This window comes from Macrosteles quadrilineatus, unplaced genomic scaffold, assembly GCF_028750875.1.
Source record: "Macrosteles quadrilineatus isolate MER2022 unplaced genomic scaffold, UCM_ALF_1.0 Scaffold_1__1_contigs__length_201487025, whole genome shotgun sequence".
In the NCBI taxonomy this organism is placed as follows: domain Eukaryota; kingdom Metazoa; phylum Arthropoda; class Insecta; order Hemiptera; family Cicadellidae; genus Macrosteles; species Macrosteles quadrilineatus.
Genome location: NW_026542594.1, coordinates 7,650,805 through 7,671,484, shown reverse-complemented (window position 1 = coordinate 7,671,484; position 20,680 = coordinate 7,650,805). Strand labels below are relative to the sequence as shown.

Genomic DNA, 20,680 nt, shown 5'->3' with positions numbered 1-20,680 from the left:
AGGATTTGGGAATACATTTATTTTCGATGGAGCAGCACTAGTACATGCTATTCTACCAAAAACATCACGCACCTTTGGAGAATACTGCAGTTCGTAATTCAAAAACATAATTGTCAATTATGCTGAGAGGTTCCATGTAAATAGAATACATATTTCATGGCATACTTACTCAAAAGCATGTCCCAAGAAAGGTGTTCGAAATAAGAGAGGCGTTGGTATTCGTCAGCAAGTGACATAAGGAAATATGCTACCAATCAATTGGAGCGATTTCCTCCGCTACGATAAAAATAAGACAGAAATCTTCAAGTTACTTGGAGAACATGCACTTTCCAATTTTCAAAGGACACATATCATCACTGAGATCGATGACATTATTCGTGTGGCTCGGCCTGATAAATCTTTAATTGATGGAGTCAAATGCAAGCAACAGGAAGAAGCTGACGGCAGGACTTTCCACCACGCCAAAGACAATGTCGAACATGGAGCAAAAATGTCTTTATTTTTACAGCAGATACTGATGGTTGTTTTAGCAATATCTTTTTTACACATCCTCAAAACTCCTGGACTTCAGGAGATGTGGGTTCTCTTCGGTGCTGGGAAGAGTCAAAGATTTATAAATATTAATGCAATATTTGAGAGTATGGGGATAGACAAAAAAAATTGCCTATGGTATGGGTGAGCACAAACACGTTGCATTGAGAGGATTTCATGCATTCACAAGATCAGATGTGACTTCATAATTTGCAATGAAAGGAAAAATGACAGCTTGGACTGTGTGGAAATCATCTCCTGAAGCTACAACAGCCTTTCATGCAATCTCCCTACCACAAGAGTCAATTTATGTCAAGACTTTACAAGTCCTGGAGAAGTTTATCTTCTTGTTTTACTACAAAGATGCTGATGATTTTTTTAGTTAATGGTATTAGAAAGTTTCTCTTTACTCAAAGAATCGTGATTGACAAAGTCTACCCCCAACTAGAGAGGCACTAAGGCAGCACTGCCTTCAATCAGCATCAGGGCAGGCCAGGTTTAGGGTCGAGCATGCTCAGTGAAGGAAACACTCCAGAGCCAGACGGATGGGATATGGACCAGGGTTGCTGAGGAGTGGACAACTGTTTGGTCTTCTCTTCCTCCAATTATGTCAGACTGTTTGGTCTTCTCTTCCTCCAATTATGGCAGCCTGCATAGAATTAGTTAAGTGTAGTTCCACTGAATGCCAACAAGATGCTCCTGTTAGAAGGCTAGTTCCATGCACACTACTTTGCAAGAACTGCTCCGGGTGTCGACTTTGTATCGATAAGTAAGATGAATAAGATGACTACGTGATCCGAAATTATAGAGAAGCACTCAATTTACATGTAGACTCTTCCTTGATTTTTATTGTTTTTTTTTTTTATCATAATAGTTTGTTACCTCCTTTTAATTCCCGCTTCATACTGTAGTAAAATATGTGATTTTTCTAAAGCCTACTATCTCTTTTTTATTTACTTAATGCTTTACATGTCCCTTTTTCATTTTAAGACGAGTTCTTAGCACAACTTTAATGTTACGGACCAAAACTTTCATAAAATATTGTTTCTTTTTAGTTTTTAGTTTTTATAAAGATTCTGCAGAACGCTTAGGTTCTACAGTTAAATGTCCAATATAAAAAAGTTTCCTCTACAAAACAGCTTTAATATAAAAAAATACTTATTGAAATCAGACTATTAGAAGCTGAGATACAACAAAAATTGTGCAACAGTACGAGGGCATATGGCGGCCATCTTTAATGGCCGCCATTTTGGTGTCCTACACGGAATTTGAAGTGGCTCCCTATCTGAAAAGTTCCTTTTTGGTAGCAGCAATGACCACTGAAAGCGCCATGTCTCAATCAAAAAGTGCAGCTTTTTGCCATATATGGCCCTGTACACAACGTACTACATCTCCATTTATGTTCTTGAGGAACTTCCAGGCCCGTCTGCTGTTCACCTGCATGTCTAAACTCTCCACAAGATCACACCACTTAGTTTTGCGATTTTCGGCAATGACTGACATAAGCTCTCCACCTGCTAGAAGTGTGTCCTCAGCAAAGGGATCATTGTCAAAGAGAGAGATGGTATCGTTCTAGCAGTGGCTTTGCCTCTTCAGAGAAACCTGCGATGTAATGGGTTCGACAGCCTCTAGCAGGGGCGTCGCCTTGGGGGGGGTAGGGGGGGGAGCCTCCCCCCCCTAGAATCTGGGAAAGAGAAAAGTTGGGAATTTCCTTGCCACGAGTTGGGACAGTTGGGAAGTCAGATACAAGAAAAATATATTTTTAAACTAAACAAAATTTAAATACCTATTTGCGAAAATCCATCAAAGTTAAAATTTCTTTGACTTGGACAAATAAACTTGACGCTTCTTTGATTTAATTTAAATTTGATTAAACAAAACTAAACCATGGCTAAACACACCTTATTTTAAGAAATCAATAATCAATTAGCGGTATAGCTTGTTGGAATTTCGTTTACAAGAAATTTTGTTCCTTATTGGACGTATGTTGGCTACCTTGATCCTGTCCTGTGTTGATGATTCGTCTGCGAGACTGCGAGTTTGAATTTTGAAAGTGCAAGCAATGTAGCTCTTCTGTTCAATTATGTTGTTTGTTAGTGTTTACAAGAAATTCAAAAATATTTTTCACGTCAGTCACATGAAATATATTTTATACCTTTTTTGTGGTATTTGGAGCAGGGTAATAGTTGGGAAATCTGTGTTAAGCAGTTGGGAAATTTGAGGTTTCTCCCCCCCCTAGAATTTAACCAAGCAACGCCACTGGCCTCTAGGTATCATTTTTCTCAAAACCTGCTAGACAAGCTTGACGAAGGAGTCATACATATCAGGTTGTTGAGGGATATTGGCGATTTATCTGTCAATGATCTACCTAAAACCCGTCCAGTTGGCCTTTTTGAAATTAAACCTGCGCCTTAGAAGAACAACTTCAGGTTTAACAACAGCACTTAACGGTGCATACTATAGGTCTGTGTTGAGTTCGGGGAATCGGATTACCTACAGACTTTTCACACTGTGAGGCAATCCTGCTGCTCCCAAAGATGTTGTCAGGGTTATAACCTCTCTTCCATCTACCGCTGTTAAAGGAGCAAGGGAGCTTAGGATCATGTATGAGCTGCAGGTCATTTGCCTCAGCCCAGGTTTAAAGTTTTGTTCTATTTTCACTTGTCTCTTTGTATCCCCAAGCAATGCTCTGACAATTAAAATCCCCCAAGACAAAATTAATGTCATCATAGCATAGATTATTGGGCTCATCTGTAAATACATACTGAGATTCGGGAGGCTTATACAAAGAGGTGACACTGTACTGTAGTGTCCTGACCGTTAGTATCTCAGTATTGTTCCCCTCAGTCAGCGAAGCTGAGGTGATGTCAATGTATGGCCTGGCAAAAACAGCGCTACCATATTGATCATGAGGTCTCTCTAGAATCAGTCTCTATGTTGGGTCTAGGTTTTAAAATGCCCTGGTGTGTTTCTTGCACAATGAGGAAGTCGCATTCGTACGTCTTGTACATATCAGACAGTAATACTTCTTTGTCTCTCAATATTCCCTTGACATTAATCGAGATCGTTACTAATGGCCTTGAAAAAGACCGTTTAGGCAGATTCATTTATCGAAGTCTTCCGGTTGTAGAAGGATTTGCCGCTGAGATGTCAGTGTTGCACGGGGTGCACCCGATTTGATGCCGTTCTTAGCGTGTAATGGTCACAAACTTCGGGGAGGCTCCTTCTGTGCACCCCGTAATAAGTCCTGCAGTCTGTGGTTAAACTTGAAAACTATTTCAAACTACGTCCATATGTTTAGTTGTAAACAAAGGGAATTAAGTTTGATGGTTTGATCTAATGTCAACAGATAGCGCCACTGTTCCCAAACTTTAGCCCTTAACTGTACTTAAGTGATGCCCCTTCTTAATATTCTGAGACGTATTTGGACATCTACGTGAAAATACCTTTAATTTGACACCTCAAACGTTAAAATCTGTCAAGCCGTTATCAAGTTATGACTGTGAAAAGAAAACTGCTGGCGTATAGATGCAACTTATACTTTCTCTATAAATTTGTTGGCTTTTTGTTTAAAAATTCGAAATACTCAACTAGTGTTTGGATTAGGCAGTATAGTACAGGGTGGGGCAGGGAAATATCCCTACTTTTAAGATGGCACTGTGAGTAGTGGGGGTGTGCTGGAGGATTGGGGTTATAGGCTCAAATGAAGCTTTTATTTTGGGAATTTCTAAGAATATAACATTCAGTAGTAGACATGGCTTGTTCGAGTGAGCAATGTGCTTTTGCACTCGAGATGTATTTTTCCAAGAATCAGTCTATTGTTGCTGTGCAGCTACCGTTGGCTGCAAACTTGTTATTGGGTGACCTGTCGCAAAGCTGTTACAATTTGGTGTGGGTGAATTACTTTCGTGTATGTGGTGGTGTATTGCGAAGGATATTTGGAGCTCAAAGAACCGTCCGGAGTCCTGAAAACATTGACCTTGTCAGATGATCGATTTTGCAGTCTTCTCAAAGTTCTGCTTGTAAGCATGCATCCGCGCTGGCGTTGTCTAATCGTACTGTTCCTTGTATTCTCCATGGGGACTTACACCTCCATCTATACAATAGGGTAGTTGCTCATGAACTCACACAACGGGACTGGCAACAACAAATGCAGGCATGTGAAATCTTAATTGCGGCACTGCCTCATGTTGCTCGGGTTTTGTTTAGTGACGAGGCACACTTCCATATTTCTGGAGCGGTAAATCAGCAGAATATGCTCTATTGGAGTGATGCTAAGCCTAGGGTAGTTCAAGGGAAGACCCTAGATGCCTTGAAGGATGCAATTCGCCTTGAATTTTGCCGCATTCCACAACAAATGCTTCACAAAGTTATTATGAGCTCCAGAACCAGATTAGCTCCAGAACAGCAATGCATTTAAGATTAGGGACACCACTTGCAGGATATGCGGTTTAAAACCAAGTAAAGTTATATTAAAATAAACTCCCAGATGTAACCTTTTAATCTCAATAAAAAGTTTGGTTCTAACTTTTTTGGTTGTCTTTTAATGTACCTTCAAAATTAGGGATACTTCCCTGCCCCACCCTGTACATCTTCCCGTTGTGAAGCACGGGTACAGCAGCTAGTTCTATTATAAATTTATAAAACATGAAGTCTGTTTCATATTCATGTTTTATCTACTTTCTGTAGGAATTCTTTGTGAATGGAGTACGTAGCTAAATTGTTTACCCAATCTTATGTATCGTAATCTTTCATAGCTGATGATATATTTTATGTATAGCTTTGTAAAACATTATTTTATACCTGACAGCTTTTGTTGACCGGAATAGAAACACAGATTAAATCCCATCCAACAATGATGAAATCATCTGACTGATAGTTTCTATAGTTGTCTTTACATTCTGCGTGGTTGACAACAGTGGCTTGTAGTTCATGCAGGATCAGCTGATGATGGCCTGTCAACAGACAAAAGTAGTAATTGAAAAACGAGCAAAATCTAGGTATGAAACCAAATTTATCTACTGTGTACTATGAAAATACTTGAAATTATCTCATGGAATGGCCAAAACTTTTATGGTAGTAAAGTTTTGCCTTTCACAATTCATGTACTATGTGCAATAGGATATACTATCCCATTCGGATTTGATCTTTGATGGTTCAACCCATAAGCCCCCAATAAAGCCCCGTTCCTATAGTCCAATCATGCTGGTTTGCGAACTCGTTCAAATAAACGTATGTTTAAATGTTTGTATAAAATTTCATAAAAATCGGATCATTTTTGCCCGAGTTATCGTGCTAAAGGACACACACACACACGAATTTGAACGGAGGGTGTTTTTGGCCTATGGGTACCTCAAAACGAAATAATAAATCGGTCCCGGGTCTAGGTCTTACCATGAGACCTACGGTAATAGCTTATTCCTTATATGAGAAATTCGCTAAAAAGGGCAAAAAGCTAAATGATAGATATACAAAAAAAATAAATTTATTAGGTAGTCAACTTCGCCCGTAAATTGACCTTTAATTGGATCTTCTTTTTTCTAGGAAACAGTGGCTTATGTTGAATAATTAAATACTCAGTAATACATAGAGTTCAAAGGTTAATTGATAAATTAACACATTCGCTACTGCAATAGTACGAAATTTTTCATTCACATGGACCAGCGACGCACATAAGCGACGGCCCGATTCCACACATAGATTGCCGTCAAAATATTGTAATCATTCATTTTCCTACAGTTACCTAACAACATGTTCTCTCACTGATTTGAGAAAGCAAAGTGGCCAATTCGCTTACCAGTGAGACAATGTTAACATTGTCTCACTCTAATTACTTTGTCTCACTCCAGATTTGCAACGTGAAGGCACAAAAGTGGCCAATTCGCTCATCAGTGAGACAATGTTAACATTGTCTCATTCTAATTACTTTGTCTCACTCCAGATTTGCAACGTGATGGCACGTTTCTTTACCAATTTGTTTGTTTTATGGTAACTGTAGGAAAAATATAATGTGCAATTTGAGTACAAAGTGCAGTCGCCTCACTCGAGAAACCATTGCTCCACTAGTTGCACAAATAACTATTCCTTACACAGACATTATTTTCAGATGGGACTTTTAAATAAATAAGTAATGTAAAATGGACACAAGAATCCTGGCATACTCTCACACACTGTTTTACCTCAAATTGAGCCAGGTATTTCTCGGGTTATACAACTTACCGTACTTGCTTATTCACCAAACATGATACAATTGAATTATATGAATCCTGAGGATGTAATGTTAATGTTACCCACGTTTACGACTCAGCTCGCGGTCATTGTCTGTCTGCCCCCAGCTGGCGAAGTAAGCGGTTTCACCTTCAAATGTCTTCCCAGTAAAATCTGGAGTTGGAAGACATATTGGTCTTGTATAATCTGAAAATGTATAGTGATTTTAGCAGAGAAACACAGTTTTGAAGTATTAAGGGGTTTTAAGCTAGTGTTACCTTTGACTATTAATACAACAACCAGACATTCCATCCCCATGTTAAAGTTGTAGCCAGATTTTTAATAAAATTTGTCTTAGTTGATGTGAGCCACCTACAGATTGCGCTGATCTAAATTACGTACTGATTTCTGCCGATTACATGATGGTTTTTACCAAGTCAAACTGATGGAATGACTTATTATGAGCTATAGCAACTGTTGTGACCCAGCAACTATGTCAGTAACGAAAAATAAGGTAAAAAAAAAGAGTTTTAGACACTAGCGCAATCTGTGACTGGCTCACACAACTTCATTCTTTTTAGTAAAAAATTTGCGACAGCTAATCCATATGCAGGGTGGGGCAATGAAAGCACCCCAATTTATAAGCAGTACAAACTCAATAATATTCACCGTATGGATATAAATAGCACATCAAAACACAGCTTATCTTTTGCAATTTTAACTTAACAAAGTCATTTTTCCATTTCTTGAGAACGAAATCCTGCAAGTGACGTCCTTGTCCTACTTGACATTAGGCAATTGAAAACTCCATCAAATACTCCTCCAGCATTTCTTCAGGAATCACTTTAGTTTTTGGACAATTCTTAGCTTCGGTTCAAGCAAATCTGTGGGGTGACTTTGAAAAACCTCGAACTTCAATTAGCTTATTAGAAACCCCCCCCTTCCAAAAAGGAGCCAACGTAAAGCTTTCAACAACAACAGCTTCCTGGCAAATCTCTTTGGACTTTGAGTTACTGCGACTCACACTCTTTCAACATTTGCTGGTGTACAAAGAGTTTTGCAGCACCCACCGATTATTTTTAAGGTTTAAGCGTTTATCCTAAATAATTTTACCCAGTCACTATTGTTTTCCAATCTGGAAAAGTGCCATGTCGACCAAGGATGGAATGTGGTCCAAACAATCTCTGGGTTTTTGCACAAGAACCACTATTTTAAAAATAGGCTTCTACCCGACCGATTTTCATGATTGAGGTCTCAAATTGAAGGTATGCACGCACAGATTTGCCATCATGTATCGTCATATATATACCTATGATTTTGGTCGAGAAATGCAGTAGGTATATTATATACCTACTGCATTTCTCGACCAAAATCATAATTTGATTCTTATTAGAATTCTTACTTCAATTTAAGATACATTTTACCAGTTATATAATTATATAATCCTATATATTTTGGTCCAAGATCCTTCAGTGAAATACCTGCTTACATTTAAGCTATTAGTTTTTCAAATCGGACGAGTTTCAAGCAAACACGCAAGGTGAACAACAAATATTAAAATTATTTTTTATAAGGTATTTTATATGATTAAAATTCAATAGCTCCAGTATTGTTCAGGTCTTTTATATGATTTAGACTCAAAATAATTAGTAAATTATAGGCTTTAATCTGAGATATTGATCGTTTGAATCAGTTAAGCTCAAGATACTGTATTGTTCAATCAAAAATCAGGGATTTGATTATTTCTCGGATATTATATTTATTTTAACGCTGCGGAGCAGCATGGGTCCTCTAGTTTAACTTTTGAATAAGTACAAATATAGGCTATTAAACCCCCAATGGAAGCACATCTGTGCACTCAAGAACATTTAAATTCTCCAATATTAAATATTATGTAAACATAAAATCCAATATCAAAGTAGTATAACCAATAAAAGGGATGGCAATGACTTAATATTTTTATCTTTTGTTCTATACCCACACAATCTAACATAAATTATTAAGAAAATATTAAAAGATAAAAATTAAAACAAAAATTAAATTCAATTAATTTATAAAAATAAATAACAATAAATTAAATATTAAATTAAAAAAATTAAATATTAAATATTAAATAATAAATTTAATTAATTGAATTAATTAAAGATAAAATAATTGTGCGTGCTATCTCAGGTATTCAAATGCCTCTCAATTTGTCATTAACCCACCACATTACTGTCATTAAAAGTAGGAACTCCAATAATACCAATGCAAAACTTAAATCCACCGAAGCTGTGCAACGTTACCAGACTGGCGATTTAAAAATGACACCAAAATTAACTGTCTGAAAAAACAAACAGATATACTTCTAATAACACTAGTAATAATATATTTACACTTATACTGTTGACTCACAAGACGGTAAATACATATAAATGATGGTAAATTTAATTTTTTATAGGTAATTTAATATAACACGTAAGATGATGATCAAGAAGTTATTCAAAATTGATTGAAGCAAAAATTATCAGTGGTAAGTTTAAAGGAGAAATAGTCTTAATCCCAAGAATTCAGATGATTTCATCCAAATCATCCGGATGAAATTATTTTTTTATTTTGCTTCCAATGGTCCAAACAAACCAATTTACAATTATTAATTTTTTTTTTATACTCATTCAATGTTACTACAACTAAGGGTCAAGCCAAACATGCAATGGGACCTAAGATTACTACTTAATTAATAGAAAGAACTTGACAGCAAGAACAACAAACTAAAACCTGAGCGAATGTAGACTAACAATGATAAAGCATTGTAATAATTAACATTGAATAAAATTGTGTTGCCAAAAAAGATAACAAAAATAATAACAACAACAACAAATAACAACAGCAATAAATACAAAAACAATAAAATAACAACAGTGACAAATACAGTGACAATAATATAATATAACAATAATAATAAACTACAATAGAAATAAATAACAATAGTACTAAATAAATAAACTGATTTATTAACTTAAAGACAACAAATCATGGCAGCGCCTCACAGACCAACTCGTGACAACCTTTTTTTTTAACTCGCCACTGGTGTAGAAGAGGTCGATATCTTCCGGTAAGCTTTGTGTATTGCTTTTGCAATCACCATTAATAAGGCAAAAGGGCATCCCTGACTATCGCCAGTTTAAATTTAGAAAATGCATGCTTTTCACATGGACTCGTGCACACGTGATGGTATGCCTAAAACCACAGCCACCTCTTATACAAGGCCGCGACGTTCGAACTGGCAACGCCGCACTCACCCGCCGCCTGGTTCCCGCACTCGTGCTAGGCTATAAACATCAATGAGAGTATTGCTGCTCTGTATCAATGAATGAAAGTATTTAAATTACACATTTTAGTGGATTTTAGGGTATGGTAAAATAGACAAATTAGAATTTAGGTTTTTTTTGTGAAAAATTGCAACATACTACAATATGTCTAAAACTAAAATACAAACATCATGTTTTTGGTTGCATTTATCGTATTGTAAGTACGATAAATGTGGAAATAGATGGACTTTACGGTATTTTCTTTGTTTATTTGATAATCTATATTATCATAATTTAAACATAGTATTTCAACATAGTAAAAACTCCTAGACAGACTGGTCTTAAATTTTACAAAATATAGCTACTATACCAAGAATGGTAATACAGTAGGACTAACTTATTGCCACTTCAATATTTGTAGAGAATTTGGGATTTGTAGAGACTAACTTCTAACAATTTGTTCAGATAAAATTAATTTTCAATTTTCAATAGGAATATTATGTTTTAGTCTACCTGAGGAAACCATTAGTTAGCGACAACAAAATTTGAAGTTTTCATTTTGAAGGCATACTGACACTATAAATAATTTATTTTCTTTGAATAGTTACTAAGCAAAACGTTTTTCATTTTGTAAACGATTTCAGAAGCTAGGCCTCCATATGGCATATGGCTTTCCACAATATTAATAGAATTGTTTTATCACATCAACATTCAGACTGGAGTCGGAGACTATAATGCTTTTATTGTTAGATGGTGTAGTAAATATTTTTTACTAGTAGGCCTACTTAATAGAAACACCGGTTTATTTCTTCGAAGTGCAAGTTATTTCAGTTATTTTAATCACTTAACAACAGCTTTTATCAATAAGATAGACAAATAAATAAGTAAATAGTCTGGCATTCTCATACCTAAAACTCGCTTCTTGCGTCTATATTTACACGAATCATTGTCTTATTCTTAAAACTTTTTTACAAATCTAAGTTCATATTCGTGAAAATGTTTCACTCAAAAATGAGAATTGTTTTAAGATGTCTTATTTGACCGAAGAATAGTAGGAAGCCATTGTTGCTTAAGCAGCGGATCACTTAGAATCTTTAGAACACTGTACATAATTGAGCTTTCGTAATTATTTTTGCATCCAGGCACATCACATCTATCTGGCATGCTGTAGTAACAAGTTCAATGTCATTACTAATGATTAAGGGTAGTAGAAACGCGATTATGTACGTAGAGTACGCGACTCCTCCATTCACTGTAATGGTAAGACGACCGCGCACCAAGACACGGATGCAACGTTGCCACTTTTCGATCGCCGCGGCCTTGTATTAGAGGTGGCTGTGCTAAAACTTATTTATTTATACATCTCATGAAAAGAAACATTGTTTATCCACTGGCGTTAAAGTAAAATAAAATATTATATTTTTGTTCACGGTATATTTTTTTACTATTTATTTTAAACAAAAGATTACCATTTAAAATAATAGGTATTAAGCACAGCAACGCACGCCGAGTTAAAACTAATCAGCTTTTACACAGTTGTATACTCAATGGTTAGATACACGTACAGCACTGAACATCTATATAAGCTTAACAGCTGATTGGTTCTTTGTTTGTAGTTTTAGCTAGTAATAAGAAGGCAGCATCTGACAGAAGAGGCTGTTGAAGTTTTTCTCTCACAAGCGACAGCTTTAGATTTTCCCTAGTGGATTTATAAAAATGTGTTTTATTGTCAAGTGAGGTTTGCTGTATATAGGTTAGACTGTAGGCTACTAATTATAGCACATAAATAATAATAAAGCTAACCTGAAACTGGTAGGTCTGAATTCATCTTGATAATTGCAAGATTATGAGAGAACTTTTGATCTTTCTTGAATCCAGGATGAATAGCAATTGTATTGTTTTTTTGTATAACAATATCAATTGCTCCTTTATCATCGTATTTATCGTCAAGATCAATATCACTGAATCTTGCAAAAATCCTAAAAGCAAAACAGGTAATGAGATACAATCGATAAGATAGTGAATCATAATATGTAAAATAATAAAAATAATTTATAATCTCTTTGTTACTAATAAAAAGTTATGGCCAATGATCAACTTAAACACTTATGTCACATTAGTAAGGTCCATAATACAATTAATTATAATACTAACAAAATAGATATCATAAAATAATTGTAAAATGTAATTGAAAGAGTGGCATATTTTTTATTTTCTCAAAAGAATTGCCAATTAATTTAAAGTTACTGGATTTTTTTTTTATAATTTCCCTATTACAAGTACTGTAATCTAACAAACACAGGAAATATCTGTGATAAAACTTCAGTCTAACAACTACCCAAAAAAAGTACCATTCAGCCATTAGGTATCGCAAAACCAAATAACTAATCTCAAAACACTTTACAATAGCAGTGCTGGTTCAACCAGCCACGTCCACGATTTTACGTTATCTGAAGTTACTGCTGACTGCTGAATGTGACTTATACACTGTGGTCACATTTTAAAATATATTAACTGTTTTATGTCCTAAGACTTTCTTTTATGTATATCAGTCATTCTTTGTTTATTATTTACATTTTGTATTTGTAAAAACTAGAAAAATTTGTTTTACTCAGCCAAGAGGCCAACCAGGGGCCTCACTAATGGCCTAATTTGTCGATCAATTTATTTCACCGATAATTTGTTTTTCCACGATTGTGGGAGACGTTAATCTATTATTTCTCCGTTAACGTAGGAGTTGTCAGTATTCATACGTGACCGTGGAAGATGTCCACGATTATATTTCGACCGCGGGAGACGAAGATAATGTCCGAGAGACTCTGAAGATCTTCATGATTTTAGTGTGATCACAGAAGACGAAGATAATGTCCCCGCACTTGCACAAGATGTTAACTATTTCTCCACAACTACAGAAGACGTTCTTGATTCTGCACCGATCAAAGGAGATGAAGATGACATCTCCACGAAATGAAACATGTCTGGCACCAACCCCTAATATTTTAAAAAAAAAAAAACTAATGGTCTTTTTTATTAGCCAGTCCCCTTGGTCTTTTGCGTCTTTTTTGGAATCGAAAGGTTAAGTTCATTGAGTTGAAGCAATACCATGGTTATCTCTAAATCCTTAAGTTTGAAATTCAACCTTCAAAGAATCAGAATGGGCCTTTCTGGTGAGAGCCGCCGGGGGCCTCATACATCCTAAATACGGCCCTGGAAAATGGATTTGCCCCATGTCTCGATTGTGTGGTTGTCCAAACTTAAATGGTATCCAAATGAGTCTGTGCAACCCAGGAGTGACAATATTTTACCAGTGGATAAGATCGAAAAACGTATCTTTTTCACTGGAAGAATTTCCTCGTACTTCAGCCCAATGTCAAATTTGTGCTGGAGCTTAAGAGTCTTCATCAGTGGTAGCCATATTGGATTTTAGTCCCATAAGAGCAATATGTTAAATTTGACAGAACATGCCATCATTTGAAGCAGTATGCCGGTGTTATTTATAAAGATATCACTTTTAACATTTATAATTAGGTTTATAACATAGAATACTAGGGAATGAGGAAATGACATTTCAAATATTTGTTTTTGTATTTCCTTAATAAATTATTTAATTAAAGACTTAATTGGCGATAATTAACTCAGGTAGAGGAAAATTACAAAACTAAAATCCTCATTCCCTAGAGGACCACCAAACCTTAATTTTAACACCTCAATCATTATTTTATCACAACAGGTGTTTTTAGAAATTCTGTTACAAAGTTAACATTGCTCTTATGGGACTAAAATCCATAATGGCTACCACTGATGAAGACTCTCAAGGTTTTGTAAATATGAAGGCACGTTAAAAAGCCGGCTACAGCACATTTTGAGCGCCTGAACTTTAAAGGCCTAATTCCAAGTGCTACACCAAATAAGTATAGCATACATATTAACTATCGGAGTCGAGAATCATTCAGAATAAAGTATTCACGTATCCGTTTGCTTTCCCTTGTCAAGATATGACTTCATTCCAGTACCGTTGTTGAGAAACTGAAAGAACTTTTTACAATTTTCAGTATACCTTCCTTCAGCCATTCAGACAGAGGAAGGAAACTTTCCTACAAACATATGGCCTTGCGTCAAGCCTTTCTTCTGCTTATAATCCTTGAGGGAATGGCCAAGTAGAGATATTCAATGGCACTATTTTGAAAACTATTATGGTTGCTCTCAGAACACAGGACTTACCTGTTAAGTATTGGGAAACAGTTCTTCCTGAAGCACTGCATTCAATAAGATCGTTGTTGTACATCAACCAATACAAGCATGAACTGATACTTAAGCACCCCAGGATATCTTATTATGGACGTTCAGTTCGGAGCCAGTTCGGACTGTCACAACCCGGCCCATGTTATTCTTATGGAGAATATTGAAATATGTTGTAGTTTGCTTGTTTATGGAAATATTTTGATCAAACTTGACAAATTTATTTATTTTATAGTAAGCTACTAATATTTTACCAAAAACCCTACTTTATTAGCCTCCCTGTAGCAGCAAACCTAGATACTCATTAATCCTAATGTTATTTAAATAGATTTAATTTAAAATCAATTCAGGAAAATGGAAATTCGCTTAGTCTGCAGGTTTGCTGCAACGGGGGTATTTTTGTTACTGCAACGGTTAAAGTGATCTATATATATAAAATCCAATGTATGTTTGTTTGTTTGTTTGTCTTTTATGGACTCCGAAACCGCTCGACAGATTGTAATGAAACTTTCAGGCATTAATGAGCATTATTCAAGGATGGATTGGTGAAGTTTGGTGCAGATCCGTCAAAAGGGCTCCGCCCCAGTGGCTCTGGAGTTTCCCATGTTAACCTTATGAATACTCATATTTAAATGGAATTAAAGAATCTTAACAGCTGGTTCAATTAAACAATTTGATTCTGTGATGTTCAATAGCATTAAAAATTTAATAGGTTTACCAACAGGGTGCAGCACTATTATTTTTTTAAATTCATGACAACAGCTAATTTGCAACCAAAAGATGAGTGAGCGTCGCGAACGAACTTCAACCTGGAGGCGAGTTAGCGTAGCGAACGAGCTAACCTGAAGGCAAGTGAGCTCAGCGAACGAGCCCCAGCCTAAAGGTGAGTGAGCTAGCGAACAAACTTCAACCAGGATGTGATTGAGCCATGCGAATGAGCTCATCTTAAAAATTAACGAGCATTTGACCTAAAAACACATTAGGATAGGACAACGTCTGTCGGGCCAGCTAGTATGATATAAAAGATGCAGTATTTTACAAACTTCCCCTTTTAGTTTAGTTTGGTTTAATGTTAGCGCATTCGACACAAGTCAGTGATTGTACAAGAACATTTTTAATACTTCAATACTTAATAACTTTTAACTCAAATGCCGACCATCCTAAGATATTTATAAGGCTTTATAACTCTTCAAATCAAATTGTCAGATTTATTTAAGGGGTATTATGTCCATTCCAACTATTTAACACGTTGGGTGCTGATGACGGGAATTCCCGCCATTGCTTAACATTGAAATAAATGCAATTTTCATGTTCAAACATGTCAACGGCACTTTAAGTGTTAAGTGGTAATTAAATATAAATAAGTAGTTCCCCTTTATGATCCTACTATTTAGAGGAAGAAATCTTATTTTTTTGGAAGATATTTTCTTATAATTTTCTAAACGGCGTGTCGTGTCACTTACAAGTTCCTCCTGCGATAGTCAGCCACACAGTGAGCTGCAGTGAGTATATGACGGGTCGTTACTAGAGTCCCGGCACAGAACCAGTGGAACTCACCATGCTGGGTGTTGTTCTTACGCATGCCTAGTATAACCATCCACGGCCAAGCCCCTGGAACAAACATCAGCTTTCACAGATTTTACTATCCTTATGCATATGCTGAAGTCATTTTTAATTGTAGCTCTGTATAGTAGGGTGTATAGGAGGGTGTTTTTGTATTTTTTTTTTGTTATCTAACAGTTAAAAAATTTTGAAAAAATAAAACTATATTTAACTCTAAGCAAAAGATTTTTTTCTGGTGACCAAAATATAAGCTTGGCAAAACACTTAAGGTTACTCTATGACTTTAAAGGCAATGAAAGGTTTTTTAATGAAAAACTAACACATTAAACAATTTACACGGATACATTTTTAACAAACACGGAACAGTCTTGCCAGAAACTGTTGACAATCACGGGCCTTCTGACACCACATGTTTTATAACAGCGTACGTTGACTCCAGGTCTGCAGGTCTGCTGTGAAACTACCCAAATCCAAACCAATTCCAGCGACGAAATACTATAAAAAAACTAAAGCGTGACGTCGCGTGGATGTGTCACGGCTCAAAAATATATTCATTATTACAGGCTAAGTTATAGTAAAATTTGTAATTAATTTCAGTATACTGTAATTTTTTTGTTTACTTCACATAAATAAACTTTGTAGCCCTAAAACTTTACCATATATACCTTTTTTTGACACGGTCCCATCAACTTTCCTCTTCATTCTTGGATGTTGAGCTGTTTTACCACAGTAGCTGCTCGAAGATTGAAAATGAGGCAGGTTTAGAGATTTGTAGTGAGTTTCTAAAAAAGAGATTAATTATCATCAGAGATCGATGTTGAGATCCTGTTGTAACAAATCTTAATAAATAAATAATACCTTTGGAAATGTACACCTCTTATCAGCATGTTTATTTAGAAGAATATGATTATTAAAAGCTATTTGGCTTTAGGCACATAAATTGAGCATAACTAATAACTAGAGGACCCATACTGCTCCACTGCGTTAAAATAATTATAATTTCCGAGAAATAATCAAATTCATTATTTTTTATTGAGTAATACAGTATCTTAAGCTTAACTGATTCAAACGATCAATATATCAAATTTTTGCCTATAATTTACTGATTATTTTGAGTCTAAACATTTAAAAAACAGTTATTTACCTATTTTGCCTGAAGGTCTTGTAGTTTGAATTAACACTCGATGCGTATTTCGCCGCTCAGTGCGGCATCTTCATAGAGTATCTTCTTAAACACTACTAGCTGTTACTATGTACATATTTACACTATATTTTCCAATCACTAACCGGTCACATTCGCGGTCGCGGTTGCCCGGCGTCATACAAAACCAACTACAAATCTACTGCAATAGTAAAAGAAAGTTACGAAATTTATAAGCAAATTAACACTAACCCTGACACCCTCTTAAATGAGAAAGAGGACTACCATAGTTCCATTTTGTTAAACCTCATTCAAAACATAGAAGAAACCCAACGATCTGGCAACACCGCACTAAAATGGCAACAGTGCAAAAGAGAAAGCGACCATCCCTTACAAACAATGACTACATCCCCAGATCATAACACTGTCACTGTCAACCACTCAGATCCAGTACAAGTCCATCACGTCAACAGTGCGGAACGAAATGTACCCCGCCGCTCGTGTCGCCGCCGGGCAACCGCGACCGCGAATGTGACCGGTTAGTGATTGGAAAATATAGTGTAAATATGTACATAGTAACAGTAGTGTTTAAGAAGATACTCTATGAAGATGCCGCACTGAGCGGCGAAATGTGCATCGAGTGTTAATTCAAACTAAATTCAAGACCTTCAGGCAAAATAGGTAAATAATTACTGTATAATACAGGTCTTGTCACTGGGTTCAAAGAACATTTAAAAAACCTGAACAACACTGGAGCTATTGATTTTTAATCATAGAAATACCTTGTGAAAAATAATTGTCATGTTTGTAGTTCACCTTGCGTTTGCTTGAAACTCGTCCGATTTGAAAAACTAATAGCTTAAATGAAAGCTGGTATTTCATTGAAGGATCTTAGACCAAAATATATAGGATTATATAATTATATAACTGGTGAAATACATCTTAAATTGAAGTAACAATTCTAAAAAGAATCAAATTATGTTTTTTGTTCGAGAAATACAGTAGGTAAATATATGCCGATGCTTAATGGCAAATCTGTACGTGAATCCTTCAATTTGAGAGCTCAATCATGAAAATCAGCCGGATAGAAGAGCCAAACGAACTCAGAAAAAAGAAACCAATAATTTAACTCCTATAAGAAATACATGTGGAGCAAATGTCATTTACCTATAAGCCTAGTGGGATTATAGATAAATATATGCCAATGGTTGATGGAAAATCTGTGTGTGCATACCTTCAAATTGATACCTCAATCATGAAAATCGGTCAGGTAGAAGAGCCAAACGAACTCGGAAAAGAAAAACCAATTTTTTTAAATATATAAGATTAAAACACATGTTTATAAATTAATGTATATATTAATAGGCAAGCATGTTTCTTTAAAACATTTTTTCTCAGCTCATGTGTATCGCAGGGAATATCTACTCATACTGTTAGAAAGATGTTTTCCTGTAGATATGCAGAATCCAATTATAATTTAAAATAGCCAGAAAATAATCACAAAAATGGATTTGAAAAAAAAATTAAACATGGGTCTTATGGGTTGCCATGCTGGTGACGAAATAACAACAAAATATAAACAGAAAACCAAAACAAATGGAATATATTAAATCACATGTTTTTTTACAGCGTGGGATGAAAATAGAGAAACCTGTACATTATATATTCTTGGTTGAGTTTTCGACCACTGGACGACCACTAGTTTTAATAAACCAACACAGCATATACTGTATAACACATAATGACCATATTTATTGAATCAGCAGATAATTGAATATTTCCATTGACTTTTGGAATTAGACATCCCATTCATTCGCATAGCCATGGAGCTTTTGGCACCCAAGACAGATGTTATTTCACACACCTTGGCCACTGGAGGGTATGGAACCACCCCCACCCCATCTGTTAGAGAGGAAGGCCTCAACAAAAAACCGTTAATTTAAAATCCTAAAATAATCATTTCCATGCTAATTATAACACTTTCTACAAGAGGTTAATAGACAATAGACAATTAATCTTTATTTACACATTCATTAAGAATAGTAGTAGCGTCAATTTACAATATTTTCTAAATGTGTGGTTGAAGTGTTGTTTAGTCAAAGACCTGTTGATGGTATTCTTCTAAGGAATAGAAAGGTCGATTAATGAGCCATTGATGCAAAGCTGGTTTGAGGTCATCTCCTGACTTGCTTCTTAGATCTGGAGCCTGTTGTAGATTTTCATTCCTGCGTATGAAGGTTTCTTTTCAAACTGTGCCGTGCGATGTTGTGGAAGGTTGTACTGCATGGTGTTTCTCAGGTTGTGTTGGTGCATTTCGCCACGCCTTGTAGGGTTATTTCTTACTGCAAATAACACAACTTCCTGGATTTAGAGTGCTACAAGGGTAAGTACTTTGAGTGACCTCAATGCTTCCCTGCAGCTGTCGAGTCTGTGGAGTCCTGCAGTTATTCTGACTGCCTTTTTTTGTTTTCTGAGAACTCTTTGCATGTTAGTGGCAGAGGTTCCACCCCATGCTACAAGTCCATATCTCATATGCGACTCGAAAAGTGCAAAGTATGCTACTTTTGTTGTCATGTCATCTGTTGCATTTTTTATATGTTTAAGAGCATAGATGGTTGAACTTAATTTTTTACATATATTGTCCGCATGAGGAGTCCAGGTTAAATTCTTGTTGAGTGTAATGCCCAAAAACTTAGCTTCATCTTCCACTTCTACATCTGGGAGTCGTGGCACTTCTTGAGATTTACGGCCAAAAGCTATCCCTAGTGGAAGACATCAATAGAAATCAATAGAAAAAAATCTATTGATATCACTAGGTGCTTAGTGATATCAATAGATGTTCATGGATATCATTACAAGTAAATACAAACAAATAGACATCACTGAAAACTTAGTCAATACATATCACTAGACATCTATAAACATAAAATATATCAATATAGATCATTTGAGCAAACAAATCGTTCATTGATATATATAGAGAATATTTTTTAAATATGTTAGATGTAAATATAAATCAATAGACATCAATACGGATAAATAAAATGCAAAATATCTGTAAAATGTATCACATATGAACATTATGGATTATACAAAATACCAATGTAAACTTTGTGAAATAAACAGTAATAAAAATGTTATTTTTTGAAAAAAGGAAAAACTCCAGTTCTAGGTCATAGCTAGGCGTTAGCTGAGGTACCTAAAACTCAATATAGGTAATTTAAAAATATATAATTTTAAAATTGTTGTAAAACAGTTACAACTTGTATTAAAACTTATTTTTTAAACTGCCAAAAACTGATTGCTAAACATTAAAATTGTTGTAAAACAGTTACAACTTGTATTAAAACTTATTTTTTAAACTGCCAAAAACTGATTGCTAAACATTAAAATTGTTGTAAAACAGTTACAACTTGTATTAAAAATTATTTTTTTCACCACACTATCATGTTTTTGGCTGTATTACATACGTTAATTGGTGGCCGAAAGTTACGTTTTGCTGGCGATGCCAGCTGTCCATAATTTGGGGACCGAGCAGGTTTTTACAGGCCGGGGCCGCAAAATCAGCTGTCCGCTTACTTACTTAAAACATGAATGCATTTTAAATACACAATCAAAATCCATAGCATTGCAATAGAATTGTGTTATTGTCACCGTTGCCTAGCAACTATTTATTTTTATTTTTGCTGATTCCTCAAATTATTTCTTC

At 35.5% G+C, this 20,680-nt stretch overlaps 1 protein-coding gene across 1 annotated transcript in view; it reads right to left on the bottom strand.

Moving 5' to 3' along the window:
• LOC128983115 (venom protease-like) overlaps positions 1–20,680 on the bottom strand; it is a 39,015-nt gene that overhangs the window by 7,231 nt on the left and 11,104 nt on the right. The window contains exons 4-8 of the mRNA XM_054402281.1: positions 16,496–16,612; positions 15,731–15,878; positions 11,832–12,007; positions 6,826–6,945; positions 5,335–5,486 (exon numbers count right to left, since the gene is read on the bottom strand). Coding sequence (XP_054258256.1) covers positions 5,335–5,486; positions 6,826–6,945; positions 11,832–12,007; positions 15,731–15,878; positions 16,496–16,612 — 713 coding nt within the window. The remainder of the gene's footprint in view (positions 1–5,334; positions 5,487–6,825; positions 6,946–11,831; positions 12,008–15,730; positions 15,879–16,495; positions 16,613–20,680) is intronic.